This window comes from Saimiri boliviensis, chromosome X (assembly GCF_048565385.1).
Source record: "Saimiri boliviensis isolate mSaiBol1 chromosome X, mSaiBol1.pri, whole genome shotgun sequence".
NCBI classification, from domain to species: Eukaryota; Metazoa; Chordata; class Mammalia; order Primates; family Cebidae; genus Saimiri; species Saimiri boliviensis.
In genome coordinates, this window is record NC_133470.1 from 126,272,264 (window position 1) to 126,295,152 (window position 22,889).

General features: G+C 41.2%; 1 protein-coding gene and 1 pseudogene across 1 annotated transcript in view; both read right to left on the reverse strand.

Annotated features, from left to right (window-relative positions):
- Positions 1-9,285: 9,285 nt before the first annotated feature.
- Positions 9,286-22,889, reverse strand: part of LOC101052170 (ribonuclease inhibitor) — a 28,556-nt gene continuing 14,952 nt past the window's right edge. The window contains exon 9 of the mRNA XM_074392091.1: positions 9,286-14,180. Within this exon, the coding sequence (XP_074248192.1) occupies positions 14,090-14,180 (91 nt within the window). The 3' untranslated portion in view covers positions 9,286-14,089. The remainder of the gene's footprint in view (positions 14,181-22,889) is intronic.
- On the reverse strand, positions 14,189-18,832 carry LOC141582837 (lysine--tRNA ligase pseudogene; annotated as a pseudogene).

Below are 22,889 nucleotides of genomic sequence, written 5' to 3' on the forward strand. Positions count from 1 at the left end.
CTATCATTTACTAGCACTCACCATGTGTCAATAACTCTGCTAAGTGCTTTATAAATGTCATCTCATTTAGTACTGAATAAAACTTTATGAAGTAGGCATTATAATTACCATTTTCCTGAGAAGGAAGCTGAGCCCCAAATACATGAAGATAATAACCCTGCCCAAGTTTATGCTGCTAGTCTGTGGCAGAGCCAGGATTCAAACACTGATTTGTCTGCCTTTGCAGTTCCCATGCTTACTGCCAAGAAACCTAGGAAACAGTGGGGTACTGGGAACCAAGGGATGAAGGAATATAAAGAATAATACAGCAACTGTTAGTATAGTATCAAATCCAGTTCAACAGTTTGCTCTGGTCAGATAAGTACAGAAAAATGTCCAGTAGATCAGCAACAAAGATGTCATGGGTGACCTTGGTGAGGACAGTTTCAGTGGGTGGTGGGAGCTCAGGCTAGATTGCAAACAATTGAGGAGAGAACAGGGAGGAAAGAAATGGAAACAGTGAATGGAGAAAGTTTAGATTTGAAGTAGAACAGAGATACGGTGGCAGCACAAGAAAAGGATAATCTAGTATCTAAGAAGGTTATTTTTCTCTTATTACAAAAGTCACATGTTTAGGCCAGACGCGGTGGCTCAAACCTGTAATTCTAGCACTGTGGGAGGCTGAGGCAGGTGGATCACAAGGTCCAGAGACTAAGACCATCCTGGCCAACATGGTGAAACCCTGTCTCTAATAAAAATACAAAAAATTAGCTGGACGTGGTGGCACGTGCCTGCAGTCCCAGCTACTTGGGAGGCTGAGGCAAGAGGATCGCTTGAGACAGAGGTGGCAGTGAGCTGAGATCGTGCCACTGCACTCCAGCCTGATGACAGAGTGAGACTCCGTCTCAAACAAACAAACAAAACCAAAAGTTACATGTTTAATACAGAAGATTTAGACGAGACTGATTAATAAAAGGCATCCCACAAACTAAAAACAATCTTGGGTAACATTTTAGCATTTATCTTTATGGGCCATCATTGTCCTATACACACAATGCACACGTTTTACAAAAATATTATTAAAGCATAGACATTTTTTGTTACTTACTTTTCAATTAAAATGCATTATAAACACTTTGCCTTGTTAATAAATGTGTCGTGTAAGCAACATTCTAATATCTACATGGCATTCCTAGAGGCCGTATTGAAGCATCATTTCTTTCCCTGTCAGCATCTATCCTCTTCTGTCTTCCTTTCCCATCCCTCCCCTTCCCTTTCCTCCCTTCCACCCCTACACAAGCTATTGTGCAGTGGAAGTCTAATTAATTCTTCAAAATAGATTTAATAACAAATGAAGAAAATATCAGAGAAACACTTGTGTGAAAATATAATTTGTCTTTTTTTTTTTTTTTTTTTGATTCAGGATCTCACTCTGGTGCCCAGGCTGGAGTGCAGTGGTGCTACCCCAGCTCACTGCAACCTCCTCCTCCAGGGTTCAGGCGATTCTCTTACCTCAGCTTCCTAGTAGCTGGGATTACAGAAGCGGCCACCACACCTGGCTAAATTTCATAGAATTTGTCTTTTAAGCTGAATGACGCTTGAGCATATTTATACCTAGCAGGTGTGTGTGTGTGTGTGTTTGTGTGTGTGTGTGCGTTTGTGTGTGTGTGTGTGTGAGAGAGAGAGAGAGAGAGAGAGAGACAGCAGAGAGAAAGGTTGAAAATGCAGCTGGGGAGCAGGAAGGGAAGGTTGTCAAATAATGGCTGAAGGTTTCTAAGAAAGGAGGATACCAAGCATAGATGCCATGATTAACCCTAGATGCCTAAAAGTTTCTGAGGGGGGTATTAGGTTGGGCGGGCAGAAATTTAGGTTACTTCTGGCCTCTATATTTATAGTTTAAATGGGGGTCCAGGTTATCTGCTGAGAGACATGGCAAAGAGACTTAGGAAAACAGGTGAAGGGCCGAAATAGCTTCTTGGATGAAGGAAAGAATAAGAGAATGTGCTAATAAAGGGCACATGGGTCCACAGGACTATTGAAAACCCAATTGAGACTAAAACCAAATCCCATATATAGAAGGTAGACATTTTGGGGTGATCTAAGTTCAGGATTCGGCTATCATACAAATACAGTGAATGAACTAGGGGCAAGGCCATTGAAAATATTGGTAAGATGGTTGTCTGGGCTGGAAATGAAGATAGCTTAGAGATTGCTTGGGAGATAATGGCGAGATTGATGAGTAAGAGAGTTAAATGAGTTGGAATAGCTGTAATGACAATAAAGACATAGAAACTAGAGAGATAGAAGGATTTGGTAAGATAAATAGAACTAGAACTCTGGCCACCAAAGATGCCACTACCAGAGGCTACAAGGACCAAGACTGAAGCCACCTCATCCAGGACCAGTGCCATTCCAGATCGTACCAGTGCAGAACCTATAACTTCCGGGTTTACCACCATGTTAGTTCAAACAGGCAGAGACTATAGATGCTAGGCTGAGGAAACTCTGGCCATTAGACCCAGTTCCCATTCTCCTGTAGCAATCTGTTGAGGATAAATCTACGAACTCCTCAAGAATCTGTTGAGGCTAAATCCAAGTGGTTATCACTTCTCCTCCCCCTGACATCTATCCTCTATGCCACTATCATCCTTATCATGCCACGTACATCCTTACTCTTCATCCAGTACTCCGCTCCTCTCCCAGCCTTAGAAATTGTTCTCTGTGCCGGGCGCGGTGGCTCAAGCCTGTAATCCCAGCACTTTGGGAGGCCGAGGCGGGTGGATCACGAGGTCGAGAGATCGAGACCATCCTGGTCAACATGGTGAAACCCCGTCTCTACTAAAAATACAAAAAAATTAGCTGGGCGTGGTGGCACGTGCCTGTAATCCCAGCTACTCAGGAGGCTGAGGCAGGAGAATTGCCTGAACCCAGGAGGCGGAGGTTGCGGTGAGCCGAGATCGCGCCATTGCACTCCAGCCTGGGTAACAAGAGCGAAACTCCGTCTCAAAAAAAAAAAAAAAGAAAAAGAAAAAAGAAATTGTTCTCTGTATCCTCTAGAACTGTCTCCCTGTATCCAGCAAACCCTCCTATGTCCTCAGCCTTGCCGTCAGCAGGTCGCTTCATCCCGACCCTAAGTGAAGCCTGAGCCACCACTGCAGCCCTCTAGAGTAGGTAGGGCTTTTCTTTTCTGTCCTCAGAGTCAGATGAAGGGTAAGGCTGGTGTCTTCCTTGCCCCTGTTTCTGCTTTTAGACCATTACCTTCCTATGCCCCTGAAATAAAAATGTAAAATATAAAACCCAAACCTGACGCTTTGATTTCATTCAATTATATCTCTTCCACTTCTTGTAATTCCTGGATTTACCTTTGGGCTAGTCCCCTTCATTTATCAATGACTTGGCTGTTCACATCCTTTCTTCCTTCCTCAAGATCGGCCACTATCCTCAGTGATTTCAACATCCCCAAGGATAAACCATGCAACATCTCACTACTCAGTTCCTTGAAATTCTTATCTCAAATGGCTTTTCTCTTTCACCTTAGCCACACACACGATAGTCATATCTGAGATCCTATTATTACCTGAAACTACTTCACTCGAGAATTACGAGTTATGTGTAAATCATGAATTGTGCCATCCAATCCTCTAGCCAGAACCTCCTATTCCCAGATTTTCAACTACTAATACTATAATAATTCCACAGCTCCTACAGTCCATGGATCCCTCTACTTCCTCCAAGTCTATCAAGGATCTCCTTTTTTATTTCCCTCATTACATGCCATACTTCATTATTTTAATAACACTCTTGACAGTACTCTAAACTCCCTTGCCTTAAACTTTGTTTTGTGAAACTTCTACCTTGCTAAACGCAATTCTGTGTGATACGGTTTGGCTCTGTGTCCTCACCCAAATCTCATCTTATAGCTCCCATAATTCCCATGTGTGGTGAGAGATACCAGGTGGGGGATAATTGAATCATGGGGTATGGTGTTTCCTGTGCTGTATCTATGATAGTTCATAAGTCTCACAACATGTGATGGCTTTAAAAACGGGAGTTTGCCTGCATAATCTCTTTCTTTGCCTGCTGCCGTTCACATAAGATGTGACTTGCTTCTCCTTGCCTTCCACCATGATTGTGAGGCTTCCCCAGCCACGTGGAACTGTGAGTTCTCCATTAAACCTCCTTCCTTTGTAAATTGCCCAGTCTCGGGTATGTCTTTATCAGCAGTGTGAAAATGGACTAATACACTGTGTTTTCAATACCTGCACCTGAGCACTGCTAGAGAAATTCACAATAGGGCCTACTGTTTTACAAGGAGTTTAACATCATCAGTCTGAAATAAGTCCCCAACACTGCTAGACAATCAGCTCCCCAGAACAAATATTCAAACTTTCTTTGTCTGGTCAAACCCCGGTTCTCCCTGACACGCCTCCGCCTTCCTTCCCTCACATCCTCCTCTGCTCTCAGCAGTTCTTGTTACATCACAGAGAAAAATATCTGCTTCCATTCTCATCTTATTCCCTTCTGTTACATTAGAAAAGCTGTCATGGGCTGGGTACTGTGGCTCACTCCCAGGACTGTAAACCCAGGACTTTGGGAGGCTGACGCAGGTGAATTGCTTGAGTCCAGGAGTTTGAGACCAACCTGGGCAACATTGTGAAACACTATCTCAACAAAAAAATACAACAAATTAGCTGGTCATGGTGGCACACACCTGTGGTCCCTGATGCTTAAGAAGCTAAGGTGGGGAGCTCACCCGAGCCCAGGGAGGTTGCAACTGCAGTGAGCGGTGATTGCATCACTGCACTCCAGCCTGGGCGACAGAGTAAGACCACGTCTCAATTGAAAAGACAAACAACAAAAGAATAGAAAGGCTATTACTACTACTACTACTACTGTGTCTCTCCAGTGGCAGTCTCCCATGTGTACTTTGGATCGTCTATCTTTCAGGAGCCTTGCACTATTGATGGTCCTTTACCTTTCCTGTTTTGCCAACATTTTTCCTCTCCATTAGACCTTTCCCAATAGGTTTAAATATGTTTACTTATCTCCACTAAAACAAACGAAAACCAAAAAACTTGCTGAACTCCACACGTTACTCAAGTTACCTTCTCCTCTTCTTAGCCAAACTTCTTAAAAGAATTGTATCTTCCTAGTGTCTTGCTTCCAGGCCTCCTCTTTACGCCTCAATCCACGTCTTTTTTTTAGATATAATTTCAATTTTAATTTTAGATTCCAGAGGTACATATGCAGGTTTGTTACACGGATATATTATTGCATGACGCTGTTTGGGATACAAATGATCCCTTCTCCCAAGTAGTGATCATAGCACTCAGTAGTTAGTTTTTCAAACTTTGCCACCCTTCCCCCTTTCCCCTCCAGTAGTCCCCAGTCCCCAGTTTCTATTGTTGTCACCTTTTGTAGAGGTGTGTGTGTGTGTGTGTGTGTGTGTGTGTGTGTGTGTGTATGTGTATGTGTTTGAGACAGGATCTTACTCTGTCATCCAGGCTGGAGTGCAGTGGCATGATCTCAGTTCACTGCAGACTCGACCTACTGGGTTCAAGCAATCCTCCTGCCTCACCTCCCAAGTAGCTAGGACTACAGGTGCGTGCTGCCATGCCCAGCTAATTTTTAATATCTTTTTGTTGAAATGGGGTTTCACTATGTTATCAAGGCTGGTCTCAAATTCCCGAGCTCAAGCAATCCTCCCACCTCAGCCTCCCAAAGTGCTGGAATTACAGACACGAGCCACTGTGCCTGGCCTTTATTGCTGGCATCTTTATGTCCATATGTATCCAATGTTCAGCTCCCACTTACAACAAGATATGTGGTATTTGGTGTTCTGTTCCCACATTAGTTCGCTTAGGATAATGGTCTCCAGCTGCATCCATGTTGCTGCAAAAGACATGATTTTGTTCTTTCTATGACTCCACAGTATTTCATGGTATATATGTACCACGTTTTCTTTATCCAATTCACCACCGATGGGCACCCACATTGATTCCATGTCTTTGCTATTGTGAATGGTGCTGTAATGAACACATGAGCCCATGAGTATTTTTGGTAGAATGGTTCATTTTCTTTTGGGACTTTACCTAGCAAAGGGACTGCTGGGTTGTAAGGCAAAAACTTCTGTTTTAGGTTCTTTGAGAAACCTCCAAACTGTTTTCCACAGTGGCCAAACTAATTCACATTCCCACCAACGGTGTATACGCATTCCATTTTCTCTGCAGCCTTGCCAGTATCTGTTGTTTTCTTGACTTTTTTTTTTTTTTTTTTTTTTGAGATGGAGTTTTGCTCTTGTTATCCATGTTGCCAGTGCTTTTGGTGTTTTGGTCATGAAGTCCTTGCCTACGCCTATGTCCTGAATGGTTTTGCCTAGATTTTCTTCTAGGGTTTTTATGGTGTTAGGTATTATGTTTAAGTCTTTAATCCATCCAGACTTAATTTTAGTGTAAGGTGTCAGGAAGGGGTCCAGTTTCTGCTTTCTGCACATGGCTAGCCAGTTTTCCCAACACCATTTATTAAACAGGGAATCCTTTCCCCATAGCTTGTTTTTGTCAGGTTTGTCAAAAATCGGATGGTTGTAGATATGTTGTGCTTCCTCCGGGGCCTCTGTTCTGTTCCATTGGTCTATATCTCTGTTTTGGTACCAGTACCATGCTGTTTTGATTACTGTAGCTTGTAGTATAGTTTGAAGTCCAGTAATGTGATGCCTCCTGCTTTGTTCTTTTTGCTTAGACTTGACTTGGCTATGCGGGCTCTCTTTTGGTTCCATATGAAGTTTAAGGTGGTTTTTTCCAGTTCTGTGAAGAAGGTCATTGGTAGCTTGATGGGAATAGCGTTGAATCTGTAAATTACTTTGGGCAGTATGGCCATTTTCACCGTATTGGTTCTTCCTAGCCATAAACATAGAATGTTTCTCCATCTGTTTGTGTCCTCTCTTATTTCGTTGAGCAGTGGCTTGTAGTTCTCCTTGAAGAGGTCCTTTATGTTCCTGGTTAGTTGTATTCCTAGGTATTTTATTCCCTTTGCAGCAATTGTGAATGGCAGTTTGTTCTTGATTTGGCTCTCTTTAAGTGTGTTACTGGTGTATAGGAATGCTTGTGATTTTTGCACATTGATTTTGTATCCTGAGACTTTGCTGAAGTTGCTTATCAGTTTCAGGAGATTTTGGGCTGAGACGATGGGGTCTTCTAGATATACAATCATGTCATCTGCAAATAGAGACAATTTGATTTCCTCCTTTCCTATTTGAATACCCTTTATTTCTTTTTCTTGGCTGATTGCTCTGGCTAGAACTTCCAGTACTATATTGAATAGGAGTGGTGAGAAAGGGCATCCTTGTGTAGTGCCAGATTTCAAAGGGAATGCTTCCAGTTTTTGCCCATTCAGTATGCTATTGGCTATTGGTTTGTCGTAAAGAGCTTTTATTATTTTGAGATACATTCCATCAATACCTAGTTTATTGAAGGTTTTTACCATAAAGAGTTGTTGAATTTTGTCAAAGGCCTTCTCCGCATCAATTGAGACAATCATGTGGTTTTTGTCTTTGGTTCTGTTTATATGGTGAATTACATTTATAGACTTGCGTATGTTGAACCAGCCTTGCATCCCTGGGATGAATCCTACTTGATCATGGTGGATAAGCTTTTTGATATGCTGTTGCAATCAGCTTGCCATTATTTTATTGAAGATTTTTGCATCTATGTTCATCATGGATATTGGCCTCAAGTTTTCTTTTCTTGTTGACTCTCTGCCGGGTTTTGGTATCAGGATGATGTTTGTCTCATAAAATGATTTGGGAAGGATTCCCTCTTTTTGGATTATTTGGAATAGTTTCAGAAGGAATGGTACCAGCTCCTCTTTGTATGTCTGGTAGAATTCGGCTGTGAACCCATCTGGACCTGGGCTTTTCTTTGGGTGGTAGTCTCTTAATTGCTGCCTCAACTTCAGACCTTGTTATTGGTCTATTCAGGATTTCAACTTCTTCCCGGTTTAGGCTTGGGAGGATGCAGTTGTCCAGGAATTTATCCATTTCTTCCAGGTTTACTAGTTTATGTGCATAGAGTTGTTTGTAATAATCTCTGATGATTGTTTGAATTTCAGTGGAATCTGTGGTGATATCCCCTTTATCATTTTTTATTGCATCAATTGAGTTATTCTCTCTTTTCTTTTTTATTAATCTGGCTAGTGGTCTGTCTATTTTTTTGATCTTTTCGAAAAACCAGCTCCTGGATTTATTGATTTTTTTGAAGGGTTTTTTTGTGTCTCTATCTCCTTCAGTTCTCCTCTGATCTTAGTTATTTCTTGCCTTCTGCTAGGCTTTGAGTTTTTTTGATCTTGCTCCTCTAGCTCTTTCAATTTTGATGCTAGGGTGTCAATTTTAGATCTCTCCTTGCTTCTCATGTGGGCACTCATTGCTATATATTTTCCTCTAGAGACTGCTTTAAATGTGTCCCAGAGATTCTGGTATGTTGTGTCTTTGTTCTCGTTGATTTCAAAGAACATCTTTATTTCTTCCTTCATTTCATTGTTTATCCAGTCAACATTCAAGAGCAAGTTGTTCAGTTTCCATGAAGCTGTGCGGTTCTGAGTTAGTTTCTGCATTCTGAGTTCTAACTCAATTGCACAGTGGTCTGAGAGACTGTTTGTTATGATTTCCGTTCTTTTGTATTTGCTGAGGAGCGATTTATTGCCAATTATGTGGTCAATTTTAGAGTAGGTGTGATGTGGTGCTGAGAAGAATGTATATTCTGTGGATTTGGGGTGGAGAGTTCTGTAAATGTCTATTAGGTTTGCTTGTTCCAGGTCTGAGTTCAGGTCCTGGACATCCCTTGATTTTCTGTCTGGCTGATCTGTCTAACATTGACAATGGGGTGTTAAAGTCTCCCACTATTATTGTGTGGGAGTCTAAGTCTCTTTGTACGTCATTAAGAACTTGCCTTATGTATCTGGGTGCTCCTGTATTGGGTGCATATATATTTAGGATTGTTAGCTCTTCTTGTTGCAGTGATCCTTTTACCATTATGTAATGTCCTTCTTTGTCTCTTTTGATCTTTGTTGCTTTAAAGGCTATTTTATCAGAGATGAGAATTGCAACTCCTGCTTTTTTTTTTGCTCTCCATTTGCTTGGTAGATCTGCCTCCATCCCTTTATTTTGAGCCTTTGTGTATCCTTGCATGTAAGATGGGTTTCCTGGATACAGCACACTGATGGGTTTTGGCTTTTTATCCAATTTGCCAGTCTGTGTCTTTTGATTGGGGCATTTAGTCCATTGACATTTAGGGACAGTATTGTTATGTGTGAATTTGATAGTGTCATTTTGATGCTACCTGGCTGTTTTGTTTGTTAGTTGATGCAGATTCTTGATTGTGTTGATGCTCTTTACCATTTGGTATGTTTTTGGAGTGGCTGGTACTGGTTGTTCCTTTATATGTGTAGAGCCTCTTTCAGGAGTTCTTGTAGAGCAGGTCTGGTGGTGATGAAACAGAGTTCCCACTTCTTCCTGATTTAGTTTTTCCAGGTTGTGTGTTTTCAGGAATTTCGTCTAGATTTTCTAGTTTGTGTGCATAGAGGTGTTCATAATAACCTCTGAGGACCTTTTGTATTTCTGGGATCAGTTAAAATATCACCTTTGTCATTTATAATTGTGCTTTTTTCTTTGTCAGTGTAGCTAGCATTCTTTCAATCCTGTTTATCCTTTCAAATAAACTCTTGATTTGTTATTTAATGCTTTTCATGAAATTTTGGTCTCAATTTTTCTCACTTTTTCTTTGATTTATTTTCTTCTGCTAGATTTCGAGTTAGTTTGTTCTTGTTTTTCTAATTCCTTTCAGTGTAATGTTGCATCATTAATTTAAGATTATTCTAACTTTTTGAGGTAGGCAATTAATGCTATGAACTTTCGTCTTAACACTGCTTTTGCTGTCTCCTAGAGATTTTGGTATGTTGTGTTTCTGTTTTCATTTATTTCCAAAATTTTTAAAATTTCTGCCTTAATTTAATTGTTTACCTGAAAGTCATTCAGGAGCAAATTGTTTAATTTCCATGTGATTGTACAGTTTTGAGAGATCTTTTTGGTATTGATTTCTGTTTTTATTCCACTGTATTCCAAGTGTATAGTTGGTACGGGTTTGATTTTTTTTTTAATTTATTGAAATTTGCTTTATGGCCAAGCATGTGGTCTTTCTTAGAGTATGTTTAGTATGCAGATGAGAAGAATGTATATTCTATGCAGTTAATCGATGGGGTATTCTGTAGATATCTATTAGATTCAACTGGTCAAGTGTCATTTTTGGCTTAAATTCTCAAGTCCAGAATTTCTTTGTTAGTTTTCTGCCTTGATGACCTGTCTAATGCTGTCAGTGGGGTGCTGAAGTCATCCACTATAATTGTGTGACTATTTAAGTTTTTTGTAGATCTAGAAGCACTTGTTTGATGAATCTGGGTTTTCCAATATTGGTGTGCATATATATTTAGGATAATTAAGTCTTCTTGTTGAATTGAATGCTTTGACATTATGTAATGCCTTTCTTTGTCCTTTTTTGCTGTTGTCGATTTAAAGTCTTTCTTTCTCTCTCTCTCTCTCTCTCTCTCTCTCTCTCTCTCTCTCTCTCTCTCTCTTTCTGAGACAGAGTCTTGTTCTGTCACCCAGGCTGGAGTGCAGTGGCGTGACCTCGGCTCACTGCAACCTCTACCTCCTTCCTGGGTTCAAGCAATTTCTCCTGCCTCAGCCTCCTGAGTAACTGGGACTACAGGAGCATGCCACCACACCCGGCTAATTCTTTTGTATTTTTTAGTAGAGACATGGTTTCACCATGTTGACCAGGATGGTCTTGATCTCCTGGCCTCATGATCCACCTGACTTGGCTTCTCCAAGTGCTGAGATTACAGGTGTGAGCCACCATGCTCGGCCTAAAGTCTCTTTTATATGATGTGAGAATAGTGACCCCTAGTCTTGCTTATTTTCCTTTTGTGTGATAGATCTTTCTCCAACCCTTTACTTTGAGCCTATGAGCATCAGTAAGTGTGAAATGAATGTCTTGAAGAGAGAACATGGATGGATCTTTTTAAAAATCCGACTTGCCTTTCTGTGCCTTTTAAATGGGGGCATTTAAACCATTTACATTCAAGGTCAACATTAATATGTGAGGTTTTAATCCCAGTGTGAAGTCGTTAGCTGGTTTCTTTGCAGTTTTTATTGCATGGTTGCTTTATAGGGTCTGTGGGCTACGTACTTAACTGTGTTTTTTGGTAGCAGGTATCATTATTTCATTTCCACGTTTAGAACTTACTTAAGGATCCTTTGTATGGCGGTTCTAGTGGTAGCAAATTGCCTTAGTACTTACTGGACTGGAAAGATTTTATTTCTCCTTTGCTTGTGAAGCTTAGCGTGGCAGGATATGAAATTCTTGGTTGAATTTCTTTACTTTAAGAAGGCTAAAATAAGCCCTCAATCTCTCCTGCCTTATAAGGTTTCTACTGAGAAGTCCACCATTTGCTTTATGGGGTTCCCTTTGTATATGAGCTGACCCTTTTCTCTAGCTGCCTTTAAGATTATTTTTTCTTTAGTGTTGACCTTGAAAAGTCTGGTGACTATATGCCTTGGTGATGATCATTTTGTAGAGTATCTCACAGGTGTTCTCTGAATTTCTTATATCTGGATGTCTACTTCTCTAACAAGATTTAAGAATTTTTCTTGACTCATTCTCTCAGATATATTTTCCAGGTTGTTTACTTTTTTCTCCATCTCTCTCAAAAAAGCCAACAATTCATAGTTTTGGCCACTTTAAATAATCCTATATTTCTAATAAGACTTTATTTTTAAATTCTTTTTTCATTATTTTTGTCTGACTGGGTTAGCTGAAAAGACTGATCTTCAAGGTCTGAGATTATTTCTTCTGCTTGGTCTAATTTATTGACAAAACTTTCTATTGCATTTAGAAATTCCTTAAGTGAGTTTTGCTATTCCAGAAGCTTTGATTGATTTATTTTAAAGATGTTTATATCTTCTATTTTCTGAATTGCTTTAGAATTTTCTTTGTGTTGATTTTCAGTCTCATCTTGGATCTCACTGAGCTTTCTTGCGATCCATGCTTTGAATTCTTTATTATTTCTGGGTTTCCATTTTGATTAGCAACCATTGCTGGAGTGCTAGTGTGATTCTTTGGTAGTTTCGCTACATTCAGGTTTTTCATGGTGTCAGAATTCTTGCAATGGTTTCTTCTCTTCTGGAGACACTAACACTTTCTAATTTTTGTAATTATTTTTTTACAGGTAGGATTTTTTGTCTATTTCCTTAATATATTATTATATGTATTTTTTTCTTTCTCTTTCCCTTTCTTCCTTTTTCTAGGGTGTGTGACCGGTGGGTAGGGTCTTTGGCTTTGGTCTTACAGCGCTGTGCACTTCTGTAAGCACGTTTTATATTGGGTTGTGTAGTTTGACCTGCAAGCCAGTAGATGGCGCTTATAGGTAAGAGCCAGCGGCAGTCAATGCGGCTGGGTATATACTTCATCTTTGTTACTGGGAGAAGCTGTATATTGCTTCAGGCAATGGGCTGATTCATGGAGTATACAGTTATCTGAGCTTCCTGTTCAGCCCCGGATTGGCAGGGGGCAAGAAGGCCAGAGCCAGGCCAAGCAGGCCCACCTGCAGGTCCCCCTGATGGCAGGCACAAGCTCCAGCACCAAGGGAGAATCCAATCAGCAGTTACCAAATGCCCAGAGGTGTGCCTTAGCACGGAGCTGGGAAACCGCCTACGTCACAAGTTCTCTGCACAAGGAGAGGAGATGGCTTAAACTCCTAATCCAAGAGAGTGGGTGCTCCAGATTCCTGGAGATATATGCCTTGGTGTGGAGTACAATCTCTGGACAGCAAGGGTGAGCAACTCAGACTGTTGACCACAGGAAATGGGTGCTCCTAATACCTGGTGATCTTCCTGGGTGTGAAGTGGAGAGGGGCCCCCCTGCACCATGATCTCTGCATAGGAGGAGTGGGGTGTCAGGCTGCTGAACCAGGCAAGCAGGTGCTCTGCATGCCTGGAGATCTGCCTGGGCATGAAGCAGAGAGGGCCCTCTGCACCTGGATCTCTGCACAGGAAGGGTGAAGGGACTCAGGCTGTTAATTTGAGCAAGCAGAAGCTTTGAGTAGAGTATATGGAACTCTACCTGGACATGGAGCAGAGAGGGCCCCATTGTACCACAACCTATACCCAAGAGCTATGGGGCAATGGAGGCTGCCAGTCCATGTGAGAAGGTGCTCTAAATGCCTGGAGTTTCTGCTTTGGGGTGGAGCACAGAGGGCTCCACTGCCCCACCATCTCAGGGGAGCAGGTGAGGGAACTCAGCAATGGTACATGCACACCAGTTCCAGGATGTGAAGGCAGCCCTGGCAGCAAGTCTCATCACCAAAGAGAAATTGCAGCTGTAGCAGATCCCTTGTCCCAGGCTCTTATCAGCTGGACAACATCATGGGGGCTATTTGCCCATGTCCTTCTCCCTGGGATCTGGGGTGTCCCTCCTGATTCCAGGGGATTCCCATTTTCCTTCTTGAATTAAAGCTCACAGAGTTTATCTTTACACACTATTTTGCTATTTCCAAGTGACTGAGGCACACTAAAAGCCTCTTATCCACCATCTTAACTTAAAAGTTCAGGTTTAAACACCATGAATGTTGGAATCAACTTTATTAATGGAACTTACATTACCATTAAAATAATGGTTCTAGCCAGGTGAAGTGGCTCACCTCTGTATCCCAGCACTTTGGGAGGCCAAGGCGGGCAGATCACTTGAAGTCAAGGGTTCAAAACTAGCCTGGCCAACATGGTGAAATCCTGTCTCTACTAAAAGTAGAAAGTTAGTTGGGCGTGCTGGTGGACTCCTATAATCCCAGCTACTCGGGAGGCTGAGGCAGGAGAATCACTTAAACCCAAGAGGGAGAAGTGGCAATGAGCTGAGATCTCATGATAGCACTCCAGCCTAGGCAACAGAGCAACACTCTGTCTCAAATATATACATAATATATTACATATAAAATAATGGTTCTACGGGCTGTACAGGTAGCATGCCACCAGCATGTACTTCTGGTCAGGACCTCAGGAAGCTTTTACTCATGGTTGAAGGCACAGGAGGGGCAGGTACGTCACATGGCAAGAGAAGGCGCAAGCTCGGTCTACTTCTCTCTGCTTTCCAGCTCCTTTACTACAGCAAAAAAAAAAAAAAAAAAAAAAAAAGCTCTTGTTCATGTCACAATAACCTCCATATTGTCAAACATTTTTTCGTTTCTCAACTTACTTGACTTCTTGGCAGCCTTTGAACCAGTTAATCATTTCCTCCTTCTTGAAATGTTCACCTCCCTTAGCTTTTAAAAATTGAATTTATTATTTTGAAATAACTGTAGATTGATATTCAGTTATAAGAAATAATACAGAATAATCTCAGGTGTACCCCACCTAGTTTTTCCTAATGGTAACATCTTACAAAACTATAGTATCATATCATACTCAGAATATTGACATTAATACAGTCAAGATATAGAACAGTTTCCTCTATTTTTTTTTCCTTTTATACACTGTTATTTTGGTGTCAAACCAAATAACTTCTCCTAGGCCTAGATCCTAGAGGTCTTCTCCTATGTTCTGCTCCTCTGTCCTAAAGTTTTACAGTTTTTATTTCACATTTATGTTCATGACTCATTTTGAGTTAGTTTTTGTATGAGGCTTAGGCTGGGGCCTTTTCTTTTGTTTTGGCCCATGAATGTCCAATTTCTCCAATACCAATTGGTGAAAAGTCTACCCTTCCTCCATTGAATTGCTTGTGCAAAAAAGTGGACGTATTTATGCAGGCCTATTTCTAAGTTTTCTATTTTATTTCAATGATATATGTGTCTATCCGACCCCGAACACCATACTGTCTTGATTACTATAGTCATACAGTTACCTTAATAACGTCTGTTTTGTTCACTATTGTATCCTCGACTCCTTGCAAGGTGCTTAGCAAATTGATACAAAATACATTTTTTTGATTCAATTTTTTTTTTTTACTTTTTATTTTTTATTTAAATAGATTTTTGGAGAACAGGTGGTGTTTGATTACGTGGATAAGTTATTTAGTGGTGATTTCTGCAATGCTGGTGCACTCATCACCCAAGTAGCATACACTGTACCCAATGTGTCGTCTCGTATTTCTCATCCCCCTTCCACACTTTCTTGTGAGTCCCCAGAGTCCATTGTATCATTCTTTTTTCTTTTTCTTTTTTTTTTAGAGGCAGAGTTTTTCTCTGTCACCCAGGCTAGAGTTCAGTGGTGTGATCTTGGCTCAGTGCAACCTCTGCCTCCCAGGTTCAACAATTCTCCTGCCTTAGCCTCCCAAGTAGCTGAGATTACAGGGGCGCACCTCCACGTCCAGCTAATTTTTTTTTGTATTTTTAGTAAAGACGAGGTTTCACCACGTTGGTCAGGCTGGAATCAAACTCCTGAACTTGGCCTCCCAAAGTGCTGGGATTACAGGCATGAGCCACTGCGCCCAGTCCATTGTGTCACTTTTATGCCTCTGTGTCTTCGTAACTTAGCTCCCACTTATGAGTCAGAACATGTGATGTTTGGTTTCCAATCCTGAGTTACTTCACTTAGAATAATGGTCTCCAGTTCCATCCATGTTGTTGTGAATGTTGTTATTTGTTCCTTTTTATGGCTGAGTAGTATTCCATGGCATACATATATATATACATATATATATCACATTTTCTTTCTTTCTTTCCTTTTTTTTTTTTTTTTTTTTTTGAGAAGAGACAAATGGTTTTTTTGGTAACAAGGATTAAAAAGACATTTTTAATTCCTTGTCTCTCTTCTGATGGCTGAACCAAACTGCGGCAGTCAAATGGAAAGCCACATACAAGAATTCCCTTGTGGACCTTGATCTTTTGCAGAAATGCAAAGACGCCTGAGTTATACAACTTGCAATTATTATTTTCTAGACCAAAGTGCCAACTGCTGTACTTTCTAGCATATCAATGGTTGCTACATTCTCCTTCTTGTCTTCGGGTTTCATGGCAGGAAGCAGAAGTACTTCCTTGATGTTGCTGGAGTCCCTGAGAAACATGGTGACTCGGTCAATGCCCATACCCCAGCCAGCCGTGGGGGCAGCCCGTATTCCAAGGCAGTACAGAAGTTTCCATCTATGAACATGGCCTCATCATCACCTGCAGCCTTGGTCTTGGCCTGTTCTTCAAAAAGCTGCTGCTGCTGGATGGGATGATTCAGCTCAGTGTAGGCATTGCATATCTCTTCATGACATATAGCTCAAAGCTTTCCGTCAGACTCTCTTTAGAGCGGCGCCATTTAGCCAAAGGGCTCATTATCTGTGGCTGATCACAGGTGAACGTAGGATTGATGCAAGTCATTTCCAGTAACTCCCTTACAAGCTTGTCAAGGAGCCTGGCTGTGGTCCGAGGTGGAGAGCATTCAACAGGTTTTACCCCCCAGATATCATCAAGAATTTTGCAAGTTTCTTCAGTTTCAAAGAGGTTAGTTTCTGGTAGCTTCAACTCCAAGCCTTTCTCAAGCTCTTCTACCATGCTGATTCTCTGGAAAGGTGGGGTGAAGTCAATTTCATAGGCCTGGCCCTCTGGGCCATCTGGGTGGTAGAAGACCTTGTACCAGCCCGTAGTATGCGTCACTATCACTGAAACCATGTTCTCCATGATTCCTATGAGATTGTGATAGTCTGCATAGGCCATGTAGAACTCACAGGTGGTGAACTCAGGATTGTGTGTCAAATCAATCCCCTCATTCCGGAACTGGCATCCAATTTCAAAAATTTTTAAAAAAGAAAAAGTACTCCTCAGTATGAATTTTATTTTAACGTCATGTTTATTAATTATAAAAGTAAAACATGCATGTGGTAAAAAAAAAAAAAAAATCGAGTAAGACAGAAGGCTATTGATGAAAAGTTCTTTCCTCTTCTCCCCACTGCCTCTGCTTGCTACATTCCTCTTGCCATAGTAATCACTGTTAGCAGTTCCTTGTATACATTCTTCCACGGATTTTCTGGACACATGTACACATGCATATGTATCTTTTTGTACACAAATTGGACTGTGCACACACACAGTTGTGCAATTTCTCATTTAACACTGTATCTTTGAGCTCTTAGTGAGACTGAGTTTTATCAGATGTTTTCCAGACTGACAGAGGGACTAAGGCAGTCAGAGAACATGGTAGAGGAAGTGCACAGGAAGAGGCATATTCATTTCTGCAAAGTCAACACTTATCACAAAATCTGGCACGTAACAAATGTGCAATAAACGTGTTAAGTAACTAAAAGGAAAGAAAATATCAGAAAACTGGAGACAAACTACTATCTTGACCATTCTTCTCAGGATAGACCTGGTGTGCTTCTTGAGTGTTACTATCTCCCAGGGCAGTGCAGAACAATAAATGATGATGGATAAAGCCATGAAACAGCTGGGCTATACTACAACCTCCCTTCTGAAATAACTTCCCACTGTGAGTCTCTTCCTTCACTAGGTTCATTGTGTCCGGCACATACATTTAGTTCAAACACACATTTCACATAGATTACACTGCAAGAAAACCTAGGAGTTCCATTATACAGCTGACGTATACTACAGGTAAACACACAAAGAGCTACAACTAACTGGTGCCTACTGCAGGGAAGTACCATGTTGGGAAACAGCCCTACAAGGTTAATGTCAATTTATCCCCATTTCAAAGATAAGGAAACTGAGGTTTCAGGAATCCAAGTGACATATTCAGGGTCACACAGTTAGTTATAGCTTCTGGAGACATCTTTACACTTTAATAAGCCCAGCTTACTTTCTGTTGATCCCACATCATGTTCACTATTTCGCTGACTTTGCACTGTTTAATTGCCTGACACTCTCTTTCTCCACTGCCTTGTGTGGTGTTTTGTGAAAGCTAGGCAGAGAGACAAACGGGGTTGTATAGGATCCACGCTTGGCTATGTAAGATGCTGTCAGAGATCAAGACTTGAGTCAGTCTCAGAAGGCCATGAACAAATACAAATACATTCAGAAAGTATTTAAAGTTCAGAAAGGGAGATGAGACTGGGAACTGGAAAGCACTCTCAGAATCCTAGGATTACCGATACTGTGGGAGCTCAAGAAATTTTAGGGCAAACATTTCATTCTCCCTAGTCTCTTTTGGTGAGCTGCTCAAAAACAGAGCCCTGTTGCCCTGCAGTCGTAAAGCCATTGGCCGCTGTATTCTCACCTATCTCAATCATATTCACTCTTCAAGGCCCACATCGAGTCTCACTTTTTCCAGGAAGCCCTTCCCAATTAGCCCAGCTCATTCTTCCTTGATGAATTAGAAGTTTATTTGAAATCAGCACCATAAGATGTAACATGTGTTTGTATACTCTCGTTACTTTAATCATTTCAAGTATCTTGTCTCTTTAAGTGGACTCATTCATGTATGTTTTTTCTATTGTTTCCCTGTATTGAGAGACACCTGCCTGAATTGCAGTTTTGACTCTCCCTCTAATGAGCTCTATGTCCTGGAGCTAGTCACAACCTCTCAGAGCCTCATCTTCCCACTTCTGAGGGTTCTTGTAAAAGCATAGTAAACAATGTAACATAAACATATGAATGTAAGCTATTACACTGAAGACATTTAAGCTGCTTCTGCCTTTTACATCCTACTTAATGGATAGATGTATGTAAGAAATAGCAATCACTGCTGTTTGTATCACACTAGCCTCCTCAGCAAAGGTTAACAGTTTGGAAAAATAATACTGCACAACTTTTAAAAACGGTGTCAGATGGAGGGGTCTATATGCAGTCAATTCAGGAGCTCTCCTTGAAAACTACCAGATGATTACAGGCTTGCTCATTTTTAAAACTTCCATCTTTCTAAATGTATCTTCATGTAAATGATCTGTGTCAATGCTGGAAAAAGGGAAAAAATCTTGCATTAAGACTTTTATCTTGTCAAGCCAAGAGATGTCTGCGGTAGCTTTCCTATTCTCATGGATCAGATTCCAGTTCACACTTGCTCCATGGCACCACTGAGTTACTTACTTCATCCACTCAGATATCTACCCCTTCCTCCAGCCTTAGCACCTTTCCTTGAGTCTCAAAAGATAAAATGCTTAACTCTTTCTCTTGAAATATCACTCCTGTCCTGCCCTGCCTTGTCCAAGGCCCTGCTCCATTAGTCCATTAGTTCTTACTCCTGTAGCTGCAACTTCTTCCTCTCTATGGGTTCCTTCCTCTAGGCCTACAAATTTGCCTGTCTCAAAACAAGGCAAAAAGGAAAAAAAAAAAAAAATCCCTACTTTTTCCTGTCCCACAGTTTCCTCTAGCTACAACCCCAAATCTATTCTCCTTTTCATAAACTTCTTTCAAAAGTAATCTCTGCTCTCTTTCTCCACTTGCTTATCATCTATCTCTTCAAGTCACTGCAATATGGTTTCCAGCCCTACCACACTATTGAAACAGCCCTTGACGAGATTGTCTATGACCTGCTAATTGCTAAATCCACTGGACACTTCACAGTGCTCATCCTTCTGGATCTCTCTGCTGCATTTGATACTGTTGAGCACTTCTTGAAATTCACTGTTCCCTTAGCTTTTTCAGGATACCATTCTCTCTTGGTTCTCTTCATGAGTTTTCCTTTCCATATATCAATCTCTGAAAATGGTATCATCCAGGGCTTATTTCCCAGTGATATTCCTGAGAGGTTTTTCTCTTCTCACATTTCCTAGTAGAGCTCATGCACTGTCATAGATCCAGCTATCACCTCTTTGTGGATGATTACTTCCCAGGCCACACTCCTACATCCAACCACCTATCTACTAGAAAACTTGCTCAGCATCTGCCTCCCACCCTTCCAGGCCCTTCAAACTCAGTATGTGGAGCCGGAATTAAAACCCATTGACTACAAAAAAAAGTACAAGCTCTTTCAAGTATGTAGAAAGGTATCATTTTAGTTTTTAATGGATAGAAGCTAATCTTCATCTAGCAAAATGAAATGAGCAACCCTGTTAATTATGTAATCGTAGGGTAAGTGGCCTTATTTAATGCCATAGAAGAACTTTAGAATTTTTTGAGTGACTTGTCAGGAAGCTTGCTTCCTGATAAGTAGAGCTCACTGCTGGGAAAAAGTGGGTCAATTTGCTTAGGAAGCCCAGAGGTTTTCTGGGAGTTAAGAGACCAGTTACCCACAACCTCTTCTTTCCAAATTTAGAATTAAGAATATGTATCAGGATGAGGAACAGTGTTTGATTCAAGGTCCAGTGCCTAGGAAGGCACCAAGACCCCGAAATAAAATTACCTTGAAGAAAGAAGAAAACCTAAGTGGTATCCCTGGCTCAAATCAAGGGCCTACATCTTTATGGACAAGGCCAAGCTTCACCACACATGTAACTGCAGCTGATGAAAGGAACTTCTCTAGACCTAGTCACCCTGATATATACGGTACTTCATAGAACAACAGCTGCACATTTGGGTGAATACTAAGATATCTGTAACTTGGAAGCCCAAGTGTAATGCCACTGAAGGCAAGGCTGGCAGGGATGCTGGACCAGCCAGGGTATCACTATCCAGTCACCAAGCTTCTGTTGGACTGTGAAGGGTCAGTTCTCAATATCAACCCAAGTGGCAGTGAGAAATAGAAGCAAGAGTAGAATGCTTCTCCATCTACCTTTGGAAGCAGAACTGGCCCCAAAGATGGGGCCTGTTTTAGAAAGTTGGGGTGAGGAGATGCCTCAAAATGTACTACTACTAGAGCATGTATGACTGAACTTGCACTGAGAATTCTGCTAACAGGTCTTACTCATCACACATGGTACACAAGGTCCTGATTAACTCCCCAGTCTCATTTATTGACACACTCTGCTTTGCACTTTATGCTCCAGCAATACGAAACTTTAGAGATTCCCCATCTTTATCCCTATCAAGTACCATAAACCGTGCTATTTACTGTCTGGGTACTTGTGTTCATGCTATCTCCTAAGTCTGGACTACCCTTTTCTACTTTTACCCTTGTTGCCCCTAGCTAACGTCCTAAGACTCAACTCAGGTGGCTCTTCCTCCAAGAAGCTTTCCCTGATCCTCCTGGGCTAGGCTAGCTGTATCTTGCCATGGCTCTCTTAATAGCTCATGACTATGTCATTGCATTAATAAGTTTATGTGCCTGTCTCTACTACTAGGCCCACTGGCCCCTGAAGAGCACAGGTCATGTCTCTTAATCTTATTTGTTCTTGACTCCCCAGCACCTGGCACATTTGTCTGGTACATAAGAGGTATTCAGCAAGCAATTGTGGAATGAATAAAAATTAGCTTTTTTCCCTCCGTGGCTACCTCTTCACTTGACCTGCTGAATGTCAAAACACTGGTATTTTTTTTAGGGGGTGGGGGACGGATTCGCACTTTGTTGCCCAGGCTGGAGTACAATGGCAAGAATTTGGCTCACTGCAACCTTCGCCTCCCGGGTTCAAGTGATTCTCCTGCCTCAGCCTCCTGAGTAGCTGGGATTACAGGAACAGGCCACTACACCCCGCTAATATTTTTGTATTTTTAGTAGAGGCGGGGTCTTGCCATGTTGGCCAGGCTGGTCTCAAACTCCTGGCCTCAGGTGATCCACCTGCCTTGGCCTCCCAAGGTGCTGGGATTACAGACATGAGCCACCCTGCCTGGCCAAAACACCTGGTTTTTTTTTTTGTTTGTTCGTTTTGTTTGTTTTGTTTTTTTTAAGCATATCATTAACTGTCTCCTTGCCTTGCTCCCAGTTGCTCTAAATTACCAACTCATCTCCTACATGTACTTATGTACTTACTATATGCAAAGCACTGCACCAGGAAGTTTACAGGGGAAAATACAATGAGGAATAGGATTCAGACTCTGCACTCAAGCAGCTCTTAGAAAATAATCTTCCTCCGGTAGTGAGGTATCTCAACTGACTGTTCACAGTTAGTTACAGATCCAACTCCTTGTTCTACTCTTTCCCTCCTCACTACTGCACTTGACTAGTCTTTAAATAAATAAATAAATAAATAAATAAAAGATAGAAAATTACCTTGCTCCAACCAAATCTGACTACCCCTTCTAGGAGGCTCTTCTTGATTTATTCATGTCCAGCTCACCACACTAAATGATCCATATCTTCTACTCACCTTACTTGGGTAAACATATGTTTATATTGACTTCAGTTTTGTCTGATACACATTCTAACATTTAAAATTTGTTTGGGGTCAGCAAATTTTGTCTACTTTTGTATGTGTGTGTCCTTTATTTTGTACTCAGAGCTATTATTGCACACTGCTATCAACTGGATTGACAACTTAGAAGGATTTGAAGGTTGGACTGAAAACACAGTGGAAGTCTATTGGATAAAAGACGAAGTGTGAGAAAAAATAGAAAATGGCACAACAACCTACAATAAAAAAATAATGGCATGCCGTCACCGACCAAATGTTTTCTCCTTGCTGCTACTTAGGACCTTTATTGTAGCATCTACACTGTGGAATGCTACCACATTAAATTACTCTACATTTAAAGAAACATTAAGGTTGATTATCGAGCTTATTTCAACCTATTGATAATAAAGATTGCATCCACTTCTTTCTGAGAAAGACACCACAGAGATTCCTAAGCCCTGAGGTTTATCATGTTGTAAATAATTCCCTTTGCTTAGGCAGTAATCACCACACTCTTGGGCCTTTAAAACTAACAGACTTCACTTGGCTAGTGGAGAACCAGCTTCTGTTTTAGCCAGACTCATAATCAGACTTTTATGCTGTTCTCATTTATCCATCAAATTGGCTTTGGAACGTGGAATTTTTGCACTCGGCCTTTACTTTCCATTATGTGTTCCAGTTCCGAATGCCAGAAACTAATGGCCATTTGGTCACCGGTCAGCTGCCAAC